This window comes from Cordyceps militaris, assembly GCF_000225605.1.
Source record: "Cordyceps militaris CM01 unplaced genomic scaffold CCM_S00002, whole genome shotgun sequence".
Taxonomy (NCBI): Eukaryota; Fungi; Ascomycota; class Sordariomycetes; order Hypocreales; family Cordycipitaceae; genus Cordyceps; species Cordyceps militaris.
Window position 1 is genome coordinate 4,078,505 of NW_006271970.1, and position 15,941 is coordinate 4,094,445.

A 15,941-nucleotide genomic window follows, 5' to 3' on the forward strand; every position below is an offset into this window, starting at 1 on the left:
CTGGAGAAACGCCCCCGACCACTGCATGCTCCGCGTGAGGTCCAGCGACGGCGAGTTGAGCGCCACGCCCGCGGGCAGCGGCACGGGCACGTCCCGGCCGTGGAAGCGCACCGTCGGCGGCGCCGTGCCGCGATGCAGCTGCAGTAGCAGCTGCAGCAGCGCCATGCAGAGGTTGCCGCCGGCCGAGTCGCCGGTGATGACGAGCGAGGATGCGGGCACGGCGTCGTGCCACGCGCCGGGCGGCGGGTGCAGCAGCGACAGGTACGCGACGAGCGCGTCGAGCAGCGCCGCGGGGAAGGGCCCTTGCGGCGCGAGCCGGTATCGCACGGAGAAGACGCGGCCCCGGGCGTGCTCTGCGTACGCGAGCGCGACGGGCCGCGTCGACGCCGGGTCCAGCAGGTAGTTGGCGCCGCCGTGCATGTACAGCACGGTCACGTCGGTCGCGGCCTCGGCCGTCAGCCGCGCCAGCTTGTCGCGCTCGCTCAGGCCCTGCGGCTCCGGGGCCCACGCAGACACGCCGGCGCGCACGCCCACCCACTCGCCGGCGACGTCCTGCAGCGGCGGCACGGTGAAGGGGCAGGGGCCGAGGGCGGCAATGGCGGCGCACAGCTGCTGCCGCACGTCGTCCTCGGGCGGCGCGGGCAGCGTGGCGCGGCTCACCCAGAGACGGCCGCGGGCGCCCGCGTCGCCCATGAAGAGCGCCTGCTGGGCGCTGATGGTCGACGGCGGCGCGTGCCCGAGGAAGTCGCGCAGCGTGGCGACGACGAGCTCGGTGCGCAGGTCCCACTGGCGCGCCGTGGGGCTGCGCCCGAGCAGCCAGAGGACGACGGTCTTGAGCACGAGCGGGACTTTGGAGAGCACGAGGAGGAGCGTGCTGAGGAGGGATGGCATGGTGAGCGGTGCGTGGGTGGTTGTTGTGGATGGAAGGGGGGAAAGAGGTGAAGGAAGAGGATGGGCGCTTGTTATTACGGGATTTCATGGTTGGACAAGATTGGACGGGAGCGGGCGCGCGGGAGTGGCCGCTCAGGTGGGCGCGCTGGGGAGCTCGGATCGTGGGGTACGATAGAGTAACACAATAATAGCACAACTAGTTAATAAATCGAAATGGTCCCAAATTAGATTCTGATTATTGAGTACCCTTGCCGATCTGCGCTGTGACCTTGCGCTTGCACCTGTCCACCAACAACAACCAACACGATCATCCGAGTCGCTGGGGAAACTTGTAAGAGATTCAACATCATTACCATTCGTAAATGCATATTAAAAAACTCAAAAGGGCCAACCAATATACTTTACAGAACAATCGCCCAACGCCACAGCAGAAACACCCCCCTACTCAACCACGACGCCATTCCGATCGCGGCCCATCCTCGCATACTGCGTCTTGAGCGCCGGCACGTCGGCGCTCACCAGGGCATTGACCCATCTCTGGGCGCCCGTCTTGTCGTCCGTCGCGAGGCTCGCAGCGGCGCCCATGAGGAGCGGCTTGCAGTTCAAGTAGACGCACTCGTAGCTGTTGCGGGGGACCAAAAAGGTCTCGTGGTAGACGCCGAGGTGGGGGAACTTTTGGGCGGCGAACCAGTCCCAGGCCTCGCGGTGCATGGGCTCGTGCGCAAACGCGTGCAGGCTGGCCAGGTCGCGGAAGTAGATGACGGTGTTGGTGGTGACGGAGCCGTCGACGACGCCCTGCCAGTCGCTGACGGCCAGCACGCCGAGCTCGGCGCGGCGCCGCCGCAGGTCCGCCACGAGCGCGCCGAAGCGGTCGCCCGTGGCGCGCCCGCCGGGGCACAGCGGCCCCAGCGCGTGGTTGAACTGCGCGCCAATGTGGAACACGACGACCGCGTCCGCAGCCGCCGCGTCGCCAAAGGCCCCCGAGGGGAGCGGCAGCTGTGCGGCGGCTCGGCCGGGGACCACGTTGAGAGGGAACGGGTGCGTGAGGCTCGTGGCCCGGTCGAGGAGCACCGACGCGAGGGTGACGGCGAGGTAGCTGAGGAGCGGCACGACGGCCCAGCGCGCGGGCAGCGCGAGCGAGAGGCCGGCTTGGAGGACGCTGCCGAGCACGAGGAATACGGGCAGGCGCGCGACCTTGTCGAGGCCGTATCGGGCCTGGAGTTGTTAGCTGGGGGAGGGGACGGGGAGGGCAGGAGGGAGATGCTCACACTGGTGGACGGCGTGTAGGTCCAGGGACGCTCGGTGGGCGCGAGCTTGAGCTGGAATTCCTTGCCCATTATGTTCGGTGAGAATGAATCGAGTGGACAGTCTCGTTCTTGGGCTGCGTTGCCAAAGGAAGTTGGGTTGGCCTTTGGCTCTTGGTGGTAGTCAAAGGTGTAACTAAGTCGGGGACGGGTATAAGTCGACACCCAGAACGGAATGAGAAGTTGTGCAGAGATGGTCCTGTGATTCGAGACGAAATAGAGATGTCCCTCGATGACTATGAAGCAAGTTCAAGACGGGGAGGTGAGGGAGGGCGGACAGGAGCTATATAGTTGAATCCAAGCCCCAAAACACCGCCGCCGCCGCCGTCGTCGTCACCCGGCCCCCGGTGCCCCCCCATCATTCCGACCTACCTAAGTCGCTGACGACGAATAAGCCGGCGTGCTTATTCCACAGGGCTGGGATAGGCTAACTATACTGGGAGCATCGCCTTTCGCACTCGCTTATTTTCGACCATGGCCGCCAACTAGTGTGAAAACGGGGCGTTGACAAGTGACCTTGGCGATTGCGAGTGCGACTGACGGGGGGGGATTGGATAATCTGTACGCAGTACATATGATTTGCTTTTGCGTCTTTTGCCTGAGCCAGGAGGTTGTGGCTATAAGCGACAGGCCTGTGTTTGTCGTATTACCGAGCAGGGGGTTCTCTGTCGTTGACTACAAAGAAAAAGGAATACTTTTTTGTTATTTATTGAAAAAAAAAAAAAAGACGAAGCTCGCTTGCTCGACAGGTTGGGTTGGTTACCAGTGCCGATCTAGTAGCTCCGGCCCAACCGACCGAGGCCACCCTTTGCACTAAATGCCGGTTCTGCGCTGCCGCGCCACTGACGTTTCCTTTCAAAGGTAGCCAAAGTCAGATGATAATTTGTGCAGGTTGTAGACAAAAAAAATAACCTTGATATTAACTAGTAAAACCCCAAGTCCGTCTGCCTGTCACTGGCGCGAGGACGAGAAACCAAACGACGCGGCCGCCCACGTCAGCAAGAAGCCCACCGAATGGTCATCTTGGGGAGGCTAGCTTTCGCTTTTTTGCTTCTTCGGCGCATTTTGTTTTGGCAAAAGCTAGCGAAAATCCTGAATGATATTGTACTTTTTAATTTGCACTTTATAGACGAGCAACTTGAAAGGTCTGGTTGTTTTTTCTGGGGTGCCTCGGTGGTATAGCAGAGCACACGTGTTCCTCGTACTCTTGGGTTGCACGAGATTTGTCTGTGGCGAGGACGGGAAACCAAAAAAAAAAAAAAAAATCATCGGCTGCGGCTAGGCTCGTGCATGGATTGCCAAAAATAGATGGGAAGCAGGAACGGGACGAAACGAGATCCGATAAACATACGTTGCGAATACAGGGACATGGGGCTTCATTATGGTGAGTCGAATCCATCTCGACAAGTCTTCCATTTCCCACAAATTCTTCAACATAATTCAGACGCTCAATTATACTTTATTGATTGTGTTTTACAACTATATAGATAATACATCTTGTCGCTTTGTTTTGATCATTCTTGTCGTCATCATATCTCTAGCCGGACGTGGTGCAGGAACAGGCCGCCCGCCGTTTTCCCAAAAAGATCAGAATATGGAAACAGTATATACCAACAAACAAACAGACCCCATTTCTCCAAAAAGAAAGAGAAGAAAGAAAAAATAAACATATAAAAGTAGTATCCTCGTGATACTGAAAAAGAAAAGAATACCGCCTGCAAAAGACAAAAGAAAAAAGATCGAGTCCGAGGCCGTGGTGGACTTATATATGCAAATTGTTGCCATGTACAGGTCGAGGGTAATATATAGCAGAGTGAGGGTCGTGAATCGAATCGCTTGCGCAATGTGCTGTAATACGTTGTAGTCGTCTGGAATTTTATACACTGTTTTCCTTGTCGCGCGTCTCGGGTGCCGTCAGCGACTTTTCCCACTCGTCCATGAGGTTGTTGGCCGTGCGCTTCAGATTGCTCGGCGACAGCCGATTGACCATGCTCGGAAGCAGCTCGTCGAGCTTCGTGTTGCGCAGCACACTGTCCTGCGATGAACGTTTCGACTTGGTTGGTGTCGTCGCCGACTCCTCGGGCTTTTCCGGGATTGCTTCAATCTCGTCCAGCCCACCGTTATGAGCCGTGGAGCCGCTCCATCGGCTCGACTTGACAGAGGCCGGAGAGTCCCAATTTGTCCAGTCGTTATCCTCGAGCGTCTCAAAACCTAGCAGCGTCCATGAAAGCTGCTTGCCCTTGCCGCTCGTTTTGGTCTTTTCGGCCAGAGTGACAACCTCGTCCGCCGTGCTGAGAGAAGGTCCTTGCTTGACAGCGTCCAACGACGCCTTGGCCTTGCATCTCGTGGATGCCGACGATTGGCCGTCGTGTCCTGTGGGCGTGGCGTCGCGACCGCGTCTCGAATTGCTGAGCGCTCTCGTGGGCGTAAATTGACGAGGCCTGGCTGGTGCTGGTCCAGTTATGGGTTCGTCGCCAACTGTGATTTGTCGAATATCCTCCACAAAGGCGCGCAGGCCGAGCTTAAAGTCCTCGACCAGTGGAAACACGCCCGACGCTTGTGGTTGCCATGTCGCCCGCTTTGACAGTGCGGGGGGGTGTCCTAGTGGCGGCACCGTCCTTTCATGCAGAGGCTGCGCCACAGTGCTATCGATGCTGGCCCTGTCCTCGTAAAGGTTGAAGGGTGCGTCCGACCTAGAGGGAGATAGCAGCGACAGCGTTCGAGCGTGGCCGCCTCGCATGACCTTTCTGCGGCTCTGCGTCGGTGTAGAGGGTGCAGTGGGAGAGGATTGTTGGGATTGCAGCCAGAGCTTCCTGCGATCCAAATCGACACTCTGCCTGGTGGGCGACATCATGGCATCCGGGGTAGGGCAGCGCTTGGGCGAGGCAAGAGCCTGTGACTGAATCTCGGCAGAACGCTTATGCATCGACTCTTTCGAGGTCCATTGAGCTTTCAGAGAGGTGAGATGGCCCTCGGCACGCGCGAGTTCTTCACGGAGCTCCAGCACCTTTCTCTCCTGCGCGGCGATTGCTATTATAAAATCGTTGGCGTCCTCGAGAGCGGGGAGCACGGGTGTCTGCGCTGGTGTAGGCGGCTTCGACAAGAGTGTCACGGGAGGTCCCGCGGATGAGGGCGGGCGGACGGGATCGCCCCTCGATGGAGGTGCGATGGGCAGTGTTAGTGACAGTCGATTCGCCTGCCTGGGTGCAGACGAGGCCATTGATTGCGCGCGGGCATGTGTAAATCGTCTACCGGAAGGCAATTCGCGACAAGGCCGTGGTGGCGGTGGCATAGATTCTGCTGTTTCCTTGCTCATTGGCCCGTTTGTGTGTTGCTGTCGTGAAATTTCGTCATCCTTGACCTGCGCCAGCACAGAGTCAGGGGTTGGGGAAAAGGTGGTAGACATGGCCATGGCGCTGGTCATGGGCGAGAGAGAATTGTCGTAGGGTGCGCGGTCAGCAGCCGAGGAACGACGCCGAATCTCTTGATTGGAGGCCATGTCGAGACGTTGTTGCAGGAGATGCAGCTTGGAGGACGAAGAACGGCGCCGGTGGTGGTGGTGGTGCTGGTTGTTGTGGTAATTAGCTGTGCGTGGGAGAGAGGCGGGCCTAGCGGCACCAGTCCAGCGCAACCCCAGGCGGGCAGGGGCGGTACGACTGGATCTGGCGATGCGTGGTCTTCGGGGACGAGCTTGTGTCGGGCGGCAATTATCATGGAGGATATGAAGAGAGCGGTTGGCGACGGCGATGCGCAGGTGAAAGCCCGTCATGAGGCTCTTGGTGAATGGCGCGGGGAAGAGGAAATAGGCGGACTGGGCATCCTCTGCGGGCGATGAAGGTAGAATGAAGCAGCAGCGCGAGAGATTGGCGTTCCTGGCACTAATATCAATCAGCTCTTCTCTTGTGTCGCTGCCCCTGGCTTCATATGTAAGTCTTGTTTTCCAAGGCCCCTTTAGCGGTGGTTGATCTTGAACCCTTGCAAGGCAGGGGACTATCGCCGTGTTTCGACTAGGCAGGGGTGCAATAGGGTGTTTGCTTCGGCAACAGTGGTCGTTCTGTGGCCGTCTGCAGCTGCCGGGCGAGAACAGATGAAGATCAAAACAAGAATATTAAATAGGTTATAATGCGTCAGCCAGGCTGGTAGATGAGACCAAGATGTAGAGGAGCGGTAGATGGAGGTGGTCTTTGCACGGAGGCGCGGGCAGCACAGCGAACGTCGTCGAAGAAGCAAATTGATGATCAACGGAGGGCCAGTCTCGGATTGATGGCGAAGCGACGGTCGACGGATTATTACTGCATGGCGTTTCTCGCGACGTGGTTTGTTGTCTTTGACATGTCTCAGGCAAGCGTGGGGTGGTGTTGAGGGGAGAGTCACAGGGGCGGTGAGGAAAGGGAATGAGGGACGAGACGTCATCTTTTTGTTTACTGGGCACCAAGGTGAGGGGACCCTATGACGCATTCGCACATCTGCCAATATGAATTGACAATAAGTATATATTTCTAGTATGGATTTGATTCTACGGAATCGAGGGGGTCGAGGTATGCATTTCGGGATGTTTCTTGCCCCCGAGCCGCTAATCGTTTCAGCGGCCACACCCGCTGTAAACGGTCGTCATGACAGTTCATCGGCGCTGTAATACCTGCCCCGCAGACTCTGTTGGCCCGGACAACCAGTGGACCGGGTTCTATTTTCAGGTCCCCTCGGTTGGGTCTTTCAGCGGAGGCTGTTCCTGGGCTAGCGCGCCAGTCCCCTGGAGCTAGAACTTGTTTATGGTTGTTCAAAGCGTTCGGCTGCCATCAGGCCTGTCCACTTTTAGTGGCCTCGAGTCCGCTGACATCACGGCACCTCGGTCACTTTTCACCTGATGATGCCACAGACGATCAGCCACGGCAAAATGGCCAGATGAGAAGCAGAAGACCACGGACACTTGGTCGCGGGGAGCCTGGTGATTCTTCAATAGCGTATACGCAGCGATATGAGGCTTTCGGCTACTCTGACGGTTTCACACAATGCGCGGCGAGCTCGAGAGTCTCCTTGTTGGCCATGCTACCCCGGCTAGACAGGCATAGCTGTCCTCACACCTCCCTCGGCGAGGATCAATCGACATCTAGGCGGATTCTCCATGCCGTAGTTGCCATTGGCAGTCTATTTGGAGATGGTGGCGGTCTCTATTAAAGTGTGTACCAGTACTTTGCTGCGACTAATACAGCCATGCAAAAGATCAGAAGCCCCCAGGTACTTTGTGTCGAGTTGCGAGATTGGGCGCGGGGTATCCCGAGTAGCCATTTAATTGCTACGGTATCATTGTTCCCACCCGGCTGGCCCGTCAAGAAGGGCCACTTGCTCGATACGTACCAGCTCTCCGCCAGACGTGCAAAGGTGAAGAAGTACCCGGCTCCGAACATACAACCTTGCAGCGTATTCTCGATTGATCTGTGAGATCGTACTAGTATTTATGTTTTCTGGCAGTTGATAAGTGGGATAGAGTTGGTGATATGGAAAAGAGGTGGCAGAGATGGCCCGTCGAGTTGGCACGCTGACGACCCAGCCACTCGTTGCCTTGCATGCCATAACCCATCTCTCATGTTTGTGTATTTTATAAACAGCAGTTATAATTCACGTACGTGTGTATTAATTATAGCTAGAGAGCTTCAAGGAAAGATCACTCCATCTTCTAAATACTCTAATTAGTAAAGAAACTAGACTTTAAAAGAATAGCGTTCTTTTTAAAGTAACTTACATAAGAATTAAAATACTATTTTAAAGTATTATCTCATTATTTTAGCAAGGAATAAGCTAAATAAAGTAGGAATTTGTACTACCACGCCAACTCGGGTGGAAGCTACGATTAATGCCAACAGCCATCCTATTATGAGAGTTTCTAGAGAAAGGTTTTGTGAGACTGGTCGACTTGGACGGAAATGTACGTTTGACCTGGGAAACAGAACACGGGGCTTTAGAAACAAGACAAAACGCGGGGTTATACCTCTCCTACTCCTCACACCCCTTCCTCGAAATGGTCTAAACGGATGCGCCACGAAAGGCCGGCTTCTTAGCACCTACCACATTCACAGATGCTGTGGGAGAAGACTTTATGAAAAGAGAGGCCAACAAGCCTCAAAGATGAAGCCCTCGCCCACGTTCCTACCAACTGTTCCGTGAGGACCGTGTTACGTGCTACTACTTACCAGTGGCAGTGTGGCACGTGTAGGAGCCAGAGTTCGGCGAGCTTATATAGCCTAATATCCAGCTCCCGCTTATACGACAAGTCGCCGAACACTCTATCGAAAGCGGCCTAGGGTTCTACGGGTGAGACCTCAATGCGGTGCGTCTTGACTGGCTCAAGGCTGATACTTACACATAGCGACCTTGGACCAGGCTCACAGCTCGATTCAGCAGACCGGAGCTAGTTTCTGCATAATATGGTTGTATCCTGGATCTCAGTAGGAAGGGTTGATTGTACTCGGCTGTCGCTCGGTACTTTTCGTGTTGGCAGCCCAGAGAATCATGTCGATGGCAGTATCGAAGACAGGAATGTCGTTCAATAGCGTCTGGTACCTCGTCCACACTAGCTCACTCCCGAGGCTCCCAGCAGAGTCCGAGGAGAGACTGCTCTTTCGCGGACGTTTGTCCGGGTGATCTCCGCAGCTTGAAGTCGCCTGAAGCGAGCAGTCGTTGACGAGCAGGCTCGAGAGGCTTGAACAGAATCGATGCTTCTTTGCGAGGAAAAGGACACGTTTGTCGAGGAACAATAACCAAACGCTAATTACCCACCTCAACGGTCGCCAACAGGATTCACGATCGTAGTAGTCCTCTCAAATCATTCATTGCTTGGTTTCAACGCAGCGGCGAGCTTGCCTAGGGTCAAATTAGCGGCTGCCGAAACGAAAGTATAAATGAACACTCCAGGCATAGGACGTAATATGCCCTGGGGTGGTTCTCTTGACCCACGAGGATGCGAGAGAACAGCTCGAGATGATTCGTACCGTCCGGTGGGATTGTCGTGCGGAGCAATTCTCCTGCGGCATGCTGCCAGTATGGTACTGTGATGAGGGGCTACACCCGGGAGTGTACCTTGCGCGACAAAGACCAAACCTGACATGGTGATGTGTTTTGTTTGACCGGTAAGTGATGAAGGAGAAAGACAACGTGTCAGTTGCACTCATACACAAGCAGTCACGTGAGTGTCCCTCGGCGAGCATCGTTTGCGATCCAGAGTCAGTCTCGAGAGATGAGGCTACCTGTTCTCGGTGACTGGTCATGCAGATGGGCGATACGGGCGGTATGCCGATATTGGCGGACAACATTGCATGGATAGCGGAAATGTAGCTGACATGCGACCAGAACCGGCTGGTAGGCGTACCGAACGGGCCAAGAAAAAAGCGCGCCGGCAAAAACGTCAGCCTCTTTGGGTATATCAACGATGAAGGAAAATATAACAAATAATGAGAAAGATAACAGGGCATAATCTCAACCGTCACTATCCACTTGATGCGTGGAAAATAAAGACGAGCGTGTGCGGCTTCTCATCAGTCCGGTTCCGGCGGCGGCCCCAAGAAATCAACAACTCCAGATGACACAATCATCATGCGAACCAACAGCAAAGAACACACCGTATCACCGAATATGGAATTCGAAGAACTTGTGCACTAAAAAAAAATGATATACGACATGTTTTGATTATTTGAATTCGCCCCGTCACTCATCTCTCTTTTGTGGGAAAGAAAAAAAGGCGCGCCACCTACATCTCAGGGCCCGTTTGCGTCGACAGCCTTGTGTCAAGTACGTTTCGCATCTCTTCGATCCGCCCCTGCTAACCCCAGCCTCGCGTCCTAGCAAAATGGCCTTTTTGTCCCAACGGTCTAGCTGGCTTCCGTGCCTCAGAATTCGCCCGGAGCTGCGGTGGGAGAAGGGAAGTTTTGCCCTCCGGAACGCACGCGAGCCGTCCGTGTAAGTCAGGGCCAAGGTGTTTCACCACCAACGAGGAACCCAAGATGGGCTGCGGTCCTGCGATTTAACAAGAGTAAATCGCGCCATCCCCCTTGTTTTCCCTTTCTAGTTTTAATAACCTGCTTGTCCCCCCTCAGAACTTTTTTTTGTTTCTCGCCCTTGCTTTCTCCTTCTCTGCTTGGTTCAACTCGACTTGCTGCGCTCTCTTTCCCACTTTCTTGCTCTTCCTATGCCATTGGGCAACCAACAACCACTCTCTTGTTGTATCTTCCGCGTTGACGTGGCCTGCCGTCTTTATCTAATTCCAATCGTCTTTCCTTAACATTACTTTTACATTCGCACGAAGCACTGGATTGCTCGCCAACCTAATTTCACATCACCCCCCCGTTGCTGGTTCGACTTGGATAACCCTTTTTTCGCTCATTACGACTTGCACGAAACACGATACCAAAAAACCACCATTCATTTTTACTTTTGCAATGCTTTCATTAAAGACGACAGTTTTGGCGCTTCTGGCTGCCACCGCCACGGCCATGCCCGCCACGGTCCGCCTCACCCCGCGCCAGATGCAATACCACACCCTCGCCAAGCGTCAGCAAGAGGAGGCCGCAGCCGCCGGCCTGAGCGACTTTGACATTCTCCAATTGTACGCTCCCTTCCCTTTCTTGAACATGTGCAAAAAAAACACATTTCTCTAACCAAACTACATAGCGCTCTGACCCTGGAAAACCTCGAAGAGTCCTTTTACCGCCAAGGCTTCGCCAAGTTCCCGGCCTCCGACTTTGCCGCGCTCGGTCTCGACGAGCAGGCCATTTCGGACCTGCAGCAGATTGGCAAGACCGAGGCCGAGCACGTCGGCCTGCTGCAGTCGTCGCTCGCGCAGGGCGGCGTGCAGCCCGTGCAGGCGTGCGAGTACGAGTTTGGCTTCACCGACGCCGCCGCCATGGTCCAGACGGCCGCCGTGCTCGAGAACATTGGCGTCTCGGCGTACCTCGGCGCCGCACCGCTGCTCTCCGACAAGGCCATCCTCGGCACCGCCGGCTCCATCCTCACCATCGAGGCCCGCCACCAGTCCGCCATCCGCGTCTTCTCCAAGCAGGTCGCCGTGCCCCAGGCCTTTGACGCGCCCCTCGGGCCCCGCGCCGTCTTCTCCCTCGCCGCCCCCTTCATCAAGTCCTGCCCCGAGGGCTCCAACCTCAAGATTGAAGCCTTTCCCAAGCTCGCCATGGAGCCTGGCAGCGCCACCGAAGGGGCAGGCGGCAACGGAACCCGCAGCGCCGCCGGCGAGAGCGGAGGCAAGAGCGGCGTCCTCTCCGTCGGCTCCAACTTTCGCGTCCAGGCCGATGCCGCCACGAGCGCCGGCGCCACCAACTGCGCCTTCACGTCCGGCGGCGTCTTTCCCGGCGGCACCGCCTTTTCCAAGTTTTCCCAGACAGAAGGCTGCCAGGTGCCCCAGGGCGTTGCTGGCATCACCTACGTGACCCTCACCAAGGGCGCGCCGCTGACTGGAGCTATTTCTGACGACCTCATTGTCGCCGGGCCCATGGCCGTGGTCGTCTCGTAATCTAGTTGCTATCATTTTTTAAAAAACCCTTGTTTAATGTTTTTGTTACTCAGGCGTGGCTCAACCTTTTTCCATTTCTTTTCATGAGCATTGTACGCAGACTATATAGCCAGCTAGAGCTTTTCTTCTTATACATTGGTTTACAACAACCACCTTCTGATTATTGTAAAGAAAACATGGTGACGACAAACAACTGTATCGGGAAATGAGCTGCAGCAGGATAGCAACAAAAATGCCAACGTCAACTGCCGCCTTTCACAATCTCGAGATCGGAAAGACCTTGGCACCGGGAATCGCATATGGGATCGGGCACCCAGACATCCCCCACACACACACAAGATGCATTGGTTCTTTGGACCTGGGCGTGGCGTTCCGTGTTTGGCAAGGACCGGCACTGCACTGCTGAAACTGGGTTGAGGCATCATTATCCTGTAAACAAGCCTGCCAAACCGCTCACCACACACTCTCTGACACGCCCCCCCGTCCCAGCTCCACCAAACTTGCCTCACATTCGTCCCTTGTCAGTTGCCATCAAACCAATGCAGCCAATCGGCAATCACCACAGCCGTTTCTAGGGACAGCTTTAATTCAAATCTCATGACAAATTTCTGCCATTCGCATATTGACTCCCTGGTATATATGCTACTAGAACTACTTGCTGCAGAACTCAACAATCATCAGGTATGCAGACGGGGCCAGATCCATGCCCAAGTCTCAATTCTCCGCCCGACAACTGTAGCACACAGAGTACAAATGCATGCTTTTACCAACGCCAAATATGTCTGTCCTGCTCCATCTCATCCGTGTCGAATCGGCATTTCAACTCGATGGCGTATTGAGTAAAAACAGTTTCTTCCGTAGCACATGTCGTCATGTCATGCTTGGCCACAACTTGGCCATCTTCATCCCAGTCCCATATCCCTTTCAAAATGGTCTAGCGTCGAGATATGCCTGTGCCTTGGCCCACGCCGTCTTGTGGTCGGTAGCCAGCTCCTTGTTGTCCAAAGTCTGCAAGCCTTGGTTGACGCCATTGACAAAGTCAACAACAAAGCGCACGTCCTCGGTCAGAGCCTGGGCATAGGGCACGAAGGTCTTGGGAAACTCTTTAAGACGCTTCGCGCGTGCCTCCTTGCTATCGCTACCTTCGTCGTCCTCGAAAAAGGTGCGCACAGCAATGCCCAGGCCGATATCAGGCTCCTGCAGGAACGGAAGTCTGTTCATATTAGCACTGCGTTCAATAAACCAGGGCCGCAACAACTTACTTTTGGCTTATTTCGAGGTGATCGTCTCGTTCACGCTTGCACTGACCGTACATGAACATCGAGGCAACAATAGCCTCGATAAGGTCACGATCAGCTTCGCGAATAGCTGATGACAGAGAGCGGAACATGAGAAGGCTCTTGTTCAGGGGTCCAGTGTAGCCAAATACTTGGTGTCGCAGCTTGAGGAGTGTGGCGGCCTGGCTGATGAGAACCACCGCAGCCTTGTCTGCGTCGCTGCCCTTGCGCGGAAGACCAGGAGTTCCTTCTTGGTACTGTCCCTTGAGCATGCCAAACCTGACAAGCTCAAATGCCAAAAGCGCAGCCTCGTCAAGAGCAGGGGCATCCGGCCGAGTCTCGGCGGCCTCCTTCAGAGCTAGCAAGGTAGTGGCTAGGGCGTTGCCCCATTTTGTAAGCTGGTGTGAATCGTTGACATAGCCGCGGAGGTGAAGAAAGCGCCAAATAGCAACTGACACCACCATCTCGGTACTATCGATGCCGCGTATAGTCTTGTCACGGCTGATGGTCTTTGCAACAAAGTCGGTGTTGGCAAGAGCGAGGACCTCGAGATAAATAGGACCAGCAAAGTCGGCAGGAAGAAATTGACGCAGGTCCCGCTCCTTGACATCCCAGGTACCGACAATGGAAGAAGGAGCAGGCTGCAGAGCGCGGTGGTTGATCTTGTATGAGAACTTGGGGTCGAACCATACACGCATGGTAATGTCCTTGTGTCCGATGCCGCGATGGACTCTGGGAATGATAAGCCCAAGAGCCTGCTCTTTGATGGGTACAAGGTGAGAAGTCAGCAGTTTCTTATAGTCGTCCGAGGCAACTCCGTCCAAAGTTGGCTGCACAAGAATTTGACCGTGTGTTATACAGTTCAGAATTCTGGAGCCAATCAGACCAGTGTTTTGGTAGTGGAACAACTCGGCGGGGAGTTGCAAGCCCAGGTACTCGTGGTTGTCTTGAGTGAGGGTGTCGAACTCGTGGACTCGCACTTCGCCTTCTTCGTCAATGTGGATAAAGTGCTCAACGGCCATTCTAGCCTTGCGGTATTTGTCCAGCCAGTTGGGATCCTGAGCGGCCACAACCTCACTAAAAGATGCACATGCTGTAGCCACAGTCTTGTCCGAAGCGCGTAGAATGTTGATGGCATCCACGATAGTGGGCTGGGGGTACATGGATGGTTCCAGGAGCGGAGGAAAGGTGGGGAGAAACGAGTTTCCAGTCATGAGCTGAGCATCGATGAACATGGCCTCTCCGACTCCAAGAACTTTCAAAGCACGTTTTCTAGAGATGGCAGTGACGTTCTTGTTCTCAAAGTCAATGCTGCGGATAACGCAGTCTCTGATGGGATAAAGCAAGAGCTCTTGTGAGCCCATAATACCAGCGCATTGATCAGAGTCAGTTAATTCAAAGTGTGCGAGCTACAATATTGTCAGCGCAAGACTAAAGTATTCAGCATGCATCGCTTACCTGTGCGCTCGCATTGTAGGGGGCGACGAGAAAATGAAGCTTGCGGTCGTGGAGTATCTCTTGGAGGAGCGGGTAGAGGTTCTGGATACGAAACGCGCCTAAAGCTGGTTAGCCCGGATTGGAATTTGTTGTGACAGCGTTCGTACCGGGATTGGCGCCAAAAGTATTAACGGCCAGCTCTGCGGACGATTGCGAATATAGGCTCCATGCCTCGTCCGTCTTGGAGTTGGCTGCGCGCGCACGCTTCAGCGACACTTCATCCTGGCCCGTAATGGACTGGCCGTCGAAAACGAACAAGGGTGTGATGTTATGGTCCTTCCAATTTTCGAGATCTTGGCTGATGTGCTTCTTGATGCCGGTCAAGCCACCGAGGGCAGAGAGGAGAGGTTCGTGAGCGGCTGTGGTGTCGAGAAGGTGGCCGAGGTAGTAGGTGGCGTCGACGGCCAGAGAGCAGCCATCGAGTTCGGACAAGCTAAAGGAGCTGCACATTGTTAGATGTAGTCGATGCGTGGGACATAAGGGTTTCGTACCTCGACTCTCTATTAAACCAAGAATCTTCAAGTAGGACTGCAACTAGTCAGTTCTAGGCCACGAAACAATCACAAGTATAGAGCCGAAGTGTGGCCAGAATTCCGATGGGCAGGCTGAACCGCGCATCGCCGTCATCACCTCCTGAACCAGCACTTCCATCAAGCTCGCGCAGAGCCAGGGGGGGAATGCGATTTCGCTCGTGCTGGGAGTAATCTCGCATGTCAAGTCGAAGATTGCACATTCGCGCCGAATCGTCGTAGGAAAGCTCTATGCTCTGTAGACTTTTGAACAGAAATAGACCAATACTCACAAGGCATGTTGTACGGTTTGTCGCGATCAACAAAGAGTTATATCGTGGGCCGGTAACGGGTGGTTCGTGCTCTAATAAAAGGTTGACCAAAGCGACAAGTGGTAAAGATCAATCGAAAGGGAGCTGCAAGGAGCGTTATGTGGCAGTCTGTCAGGTAACAGTGGCGCCTTCTGAGACGTCGTAGACGATGGGGGAGGATGAAGGCGGGCTTATGTAGGCGGGAGGAGGGAGATGTGTGGAAGCCAGACAGTGTCGGTTCCCGCAAATGCGAACAAAACGGGCGACGGGCGACGACAAACAGAGGACAAAAACAAGTCGGCCAGAGATGCAACCCTAAATAAGTGGCTGCTGCGGCAGGTCAACACACTCTCTTGCCTCTTGCCGCAGAGAGAGGGGGCAGAAGGGGAGTTGGCGGGGGAAACGAGGGTTCACGTGGTTTTTGGAGTAGGAGGAGGAAATGGCAGGAAGGCCTGCCTTGATGACTTGTGAAGGCGCGCGCGTGGCGCCGCCCCGTAGTTAGTTAGTGCCTTTCTGGCGCGGCAAAACGACACTGTTATTATGTGCACTGTGCTGTTGGTGGCTGGAAGCTCCGCGATTTTGGACCCTGACATGGCCACAGTGGAGTTGGGGATTCGCACTGTGCTTACCGCTGTCCT

The 15,941-nt window shown here is 55.1% G+C and overlaps 4 protein-coding genes across 4 annotated transcripts; 1 reads left to right on the top strand and 3 right to left on the bottom strand.

The window, feature by feature from the left end:
- Positions 1-1,332: 1,332 nt before the first annotated feature.
- On the bottom strand, positions 1,333-2,228 carry CCM_03214 (uncharacterized protein; the record flags this gene model as incomplete). The annotated part of the gene is made up of 2 exons (XM_006668365.1): positions 1,333-2,106; positions 2,160-2,228. The coding sequence occupies 2 exons, from the start codon at positions 2,226-2,228 to the stop codon at positions 1,333-1,335; spliced, it is 843 nt and encodes a 280-aa protein (XP_006668428.1).
- Positions 2,229-4,071: 1,843 nt separating this feature from the next.
- CCM_03215 (uncharacterized protein) lies at positions 4,072-5,694 on the bottom strand (the record flags this gene model as incomplete). Its single annotated transcript, XM_006668366.1, has 1 exon — positions 4,072-5,694. The coding sequence occupies one exon, from the start codon at positions 5,692-5,694 to the stop codon at positions 4,072-4,074; it is 1,623 nt and encodes a 540-aa protein (XP_006668429.1).
- Positions 5,695-10,035: 4,341 nt separating this feature from the next.
- CCM_03216 (Ferritin/ribonucleotide reductase-like protein) lies at positions 10,036-11,709 on the top strand (the record flags this gene model as incomplete). Its single annotated transcript, XM_006668367.1, has 3 exons — positions 10,036-10,145; positions 10,492-10,791; positions 10,857-11,709. The coding sequence occupies 3 exons, from the start codon at positions 10,036-10,038 to the stop codon at positions 11,707-11,709; spliced, it is 1,263 nt and encodes a 420-aa protein (XP_006668430.1).
- A 924-nt stretch (positions 11,710-12,633) lies between these two features.
- Positions 12,634-15,292, bottom strand: CCM_03217 (XPG I-region protein; the record flags this gene model as incomplete). The annotated part of the gene is made up of 6 exons (XM_006668368.1): positions 12,634-12,922; positions 12,972-14,395; positions 14,445-14,542; positions 14,591-14,925; positions 14,975-15,011; positions 15,286-15,292. The coding sequence occupies 6 exons, from the start codon at positions 15,290-15,292 to the stop codon at positions 12,634-12,636; spliced, it is 2,190 nt and encodes a 729-aa protein (XP_006668431.1).
- Positions 15,293-15,941: the final 649 nt, after the last annotated feature.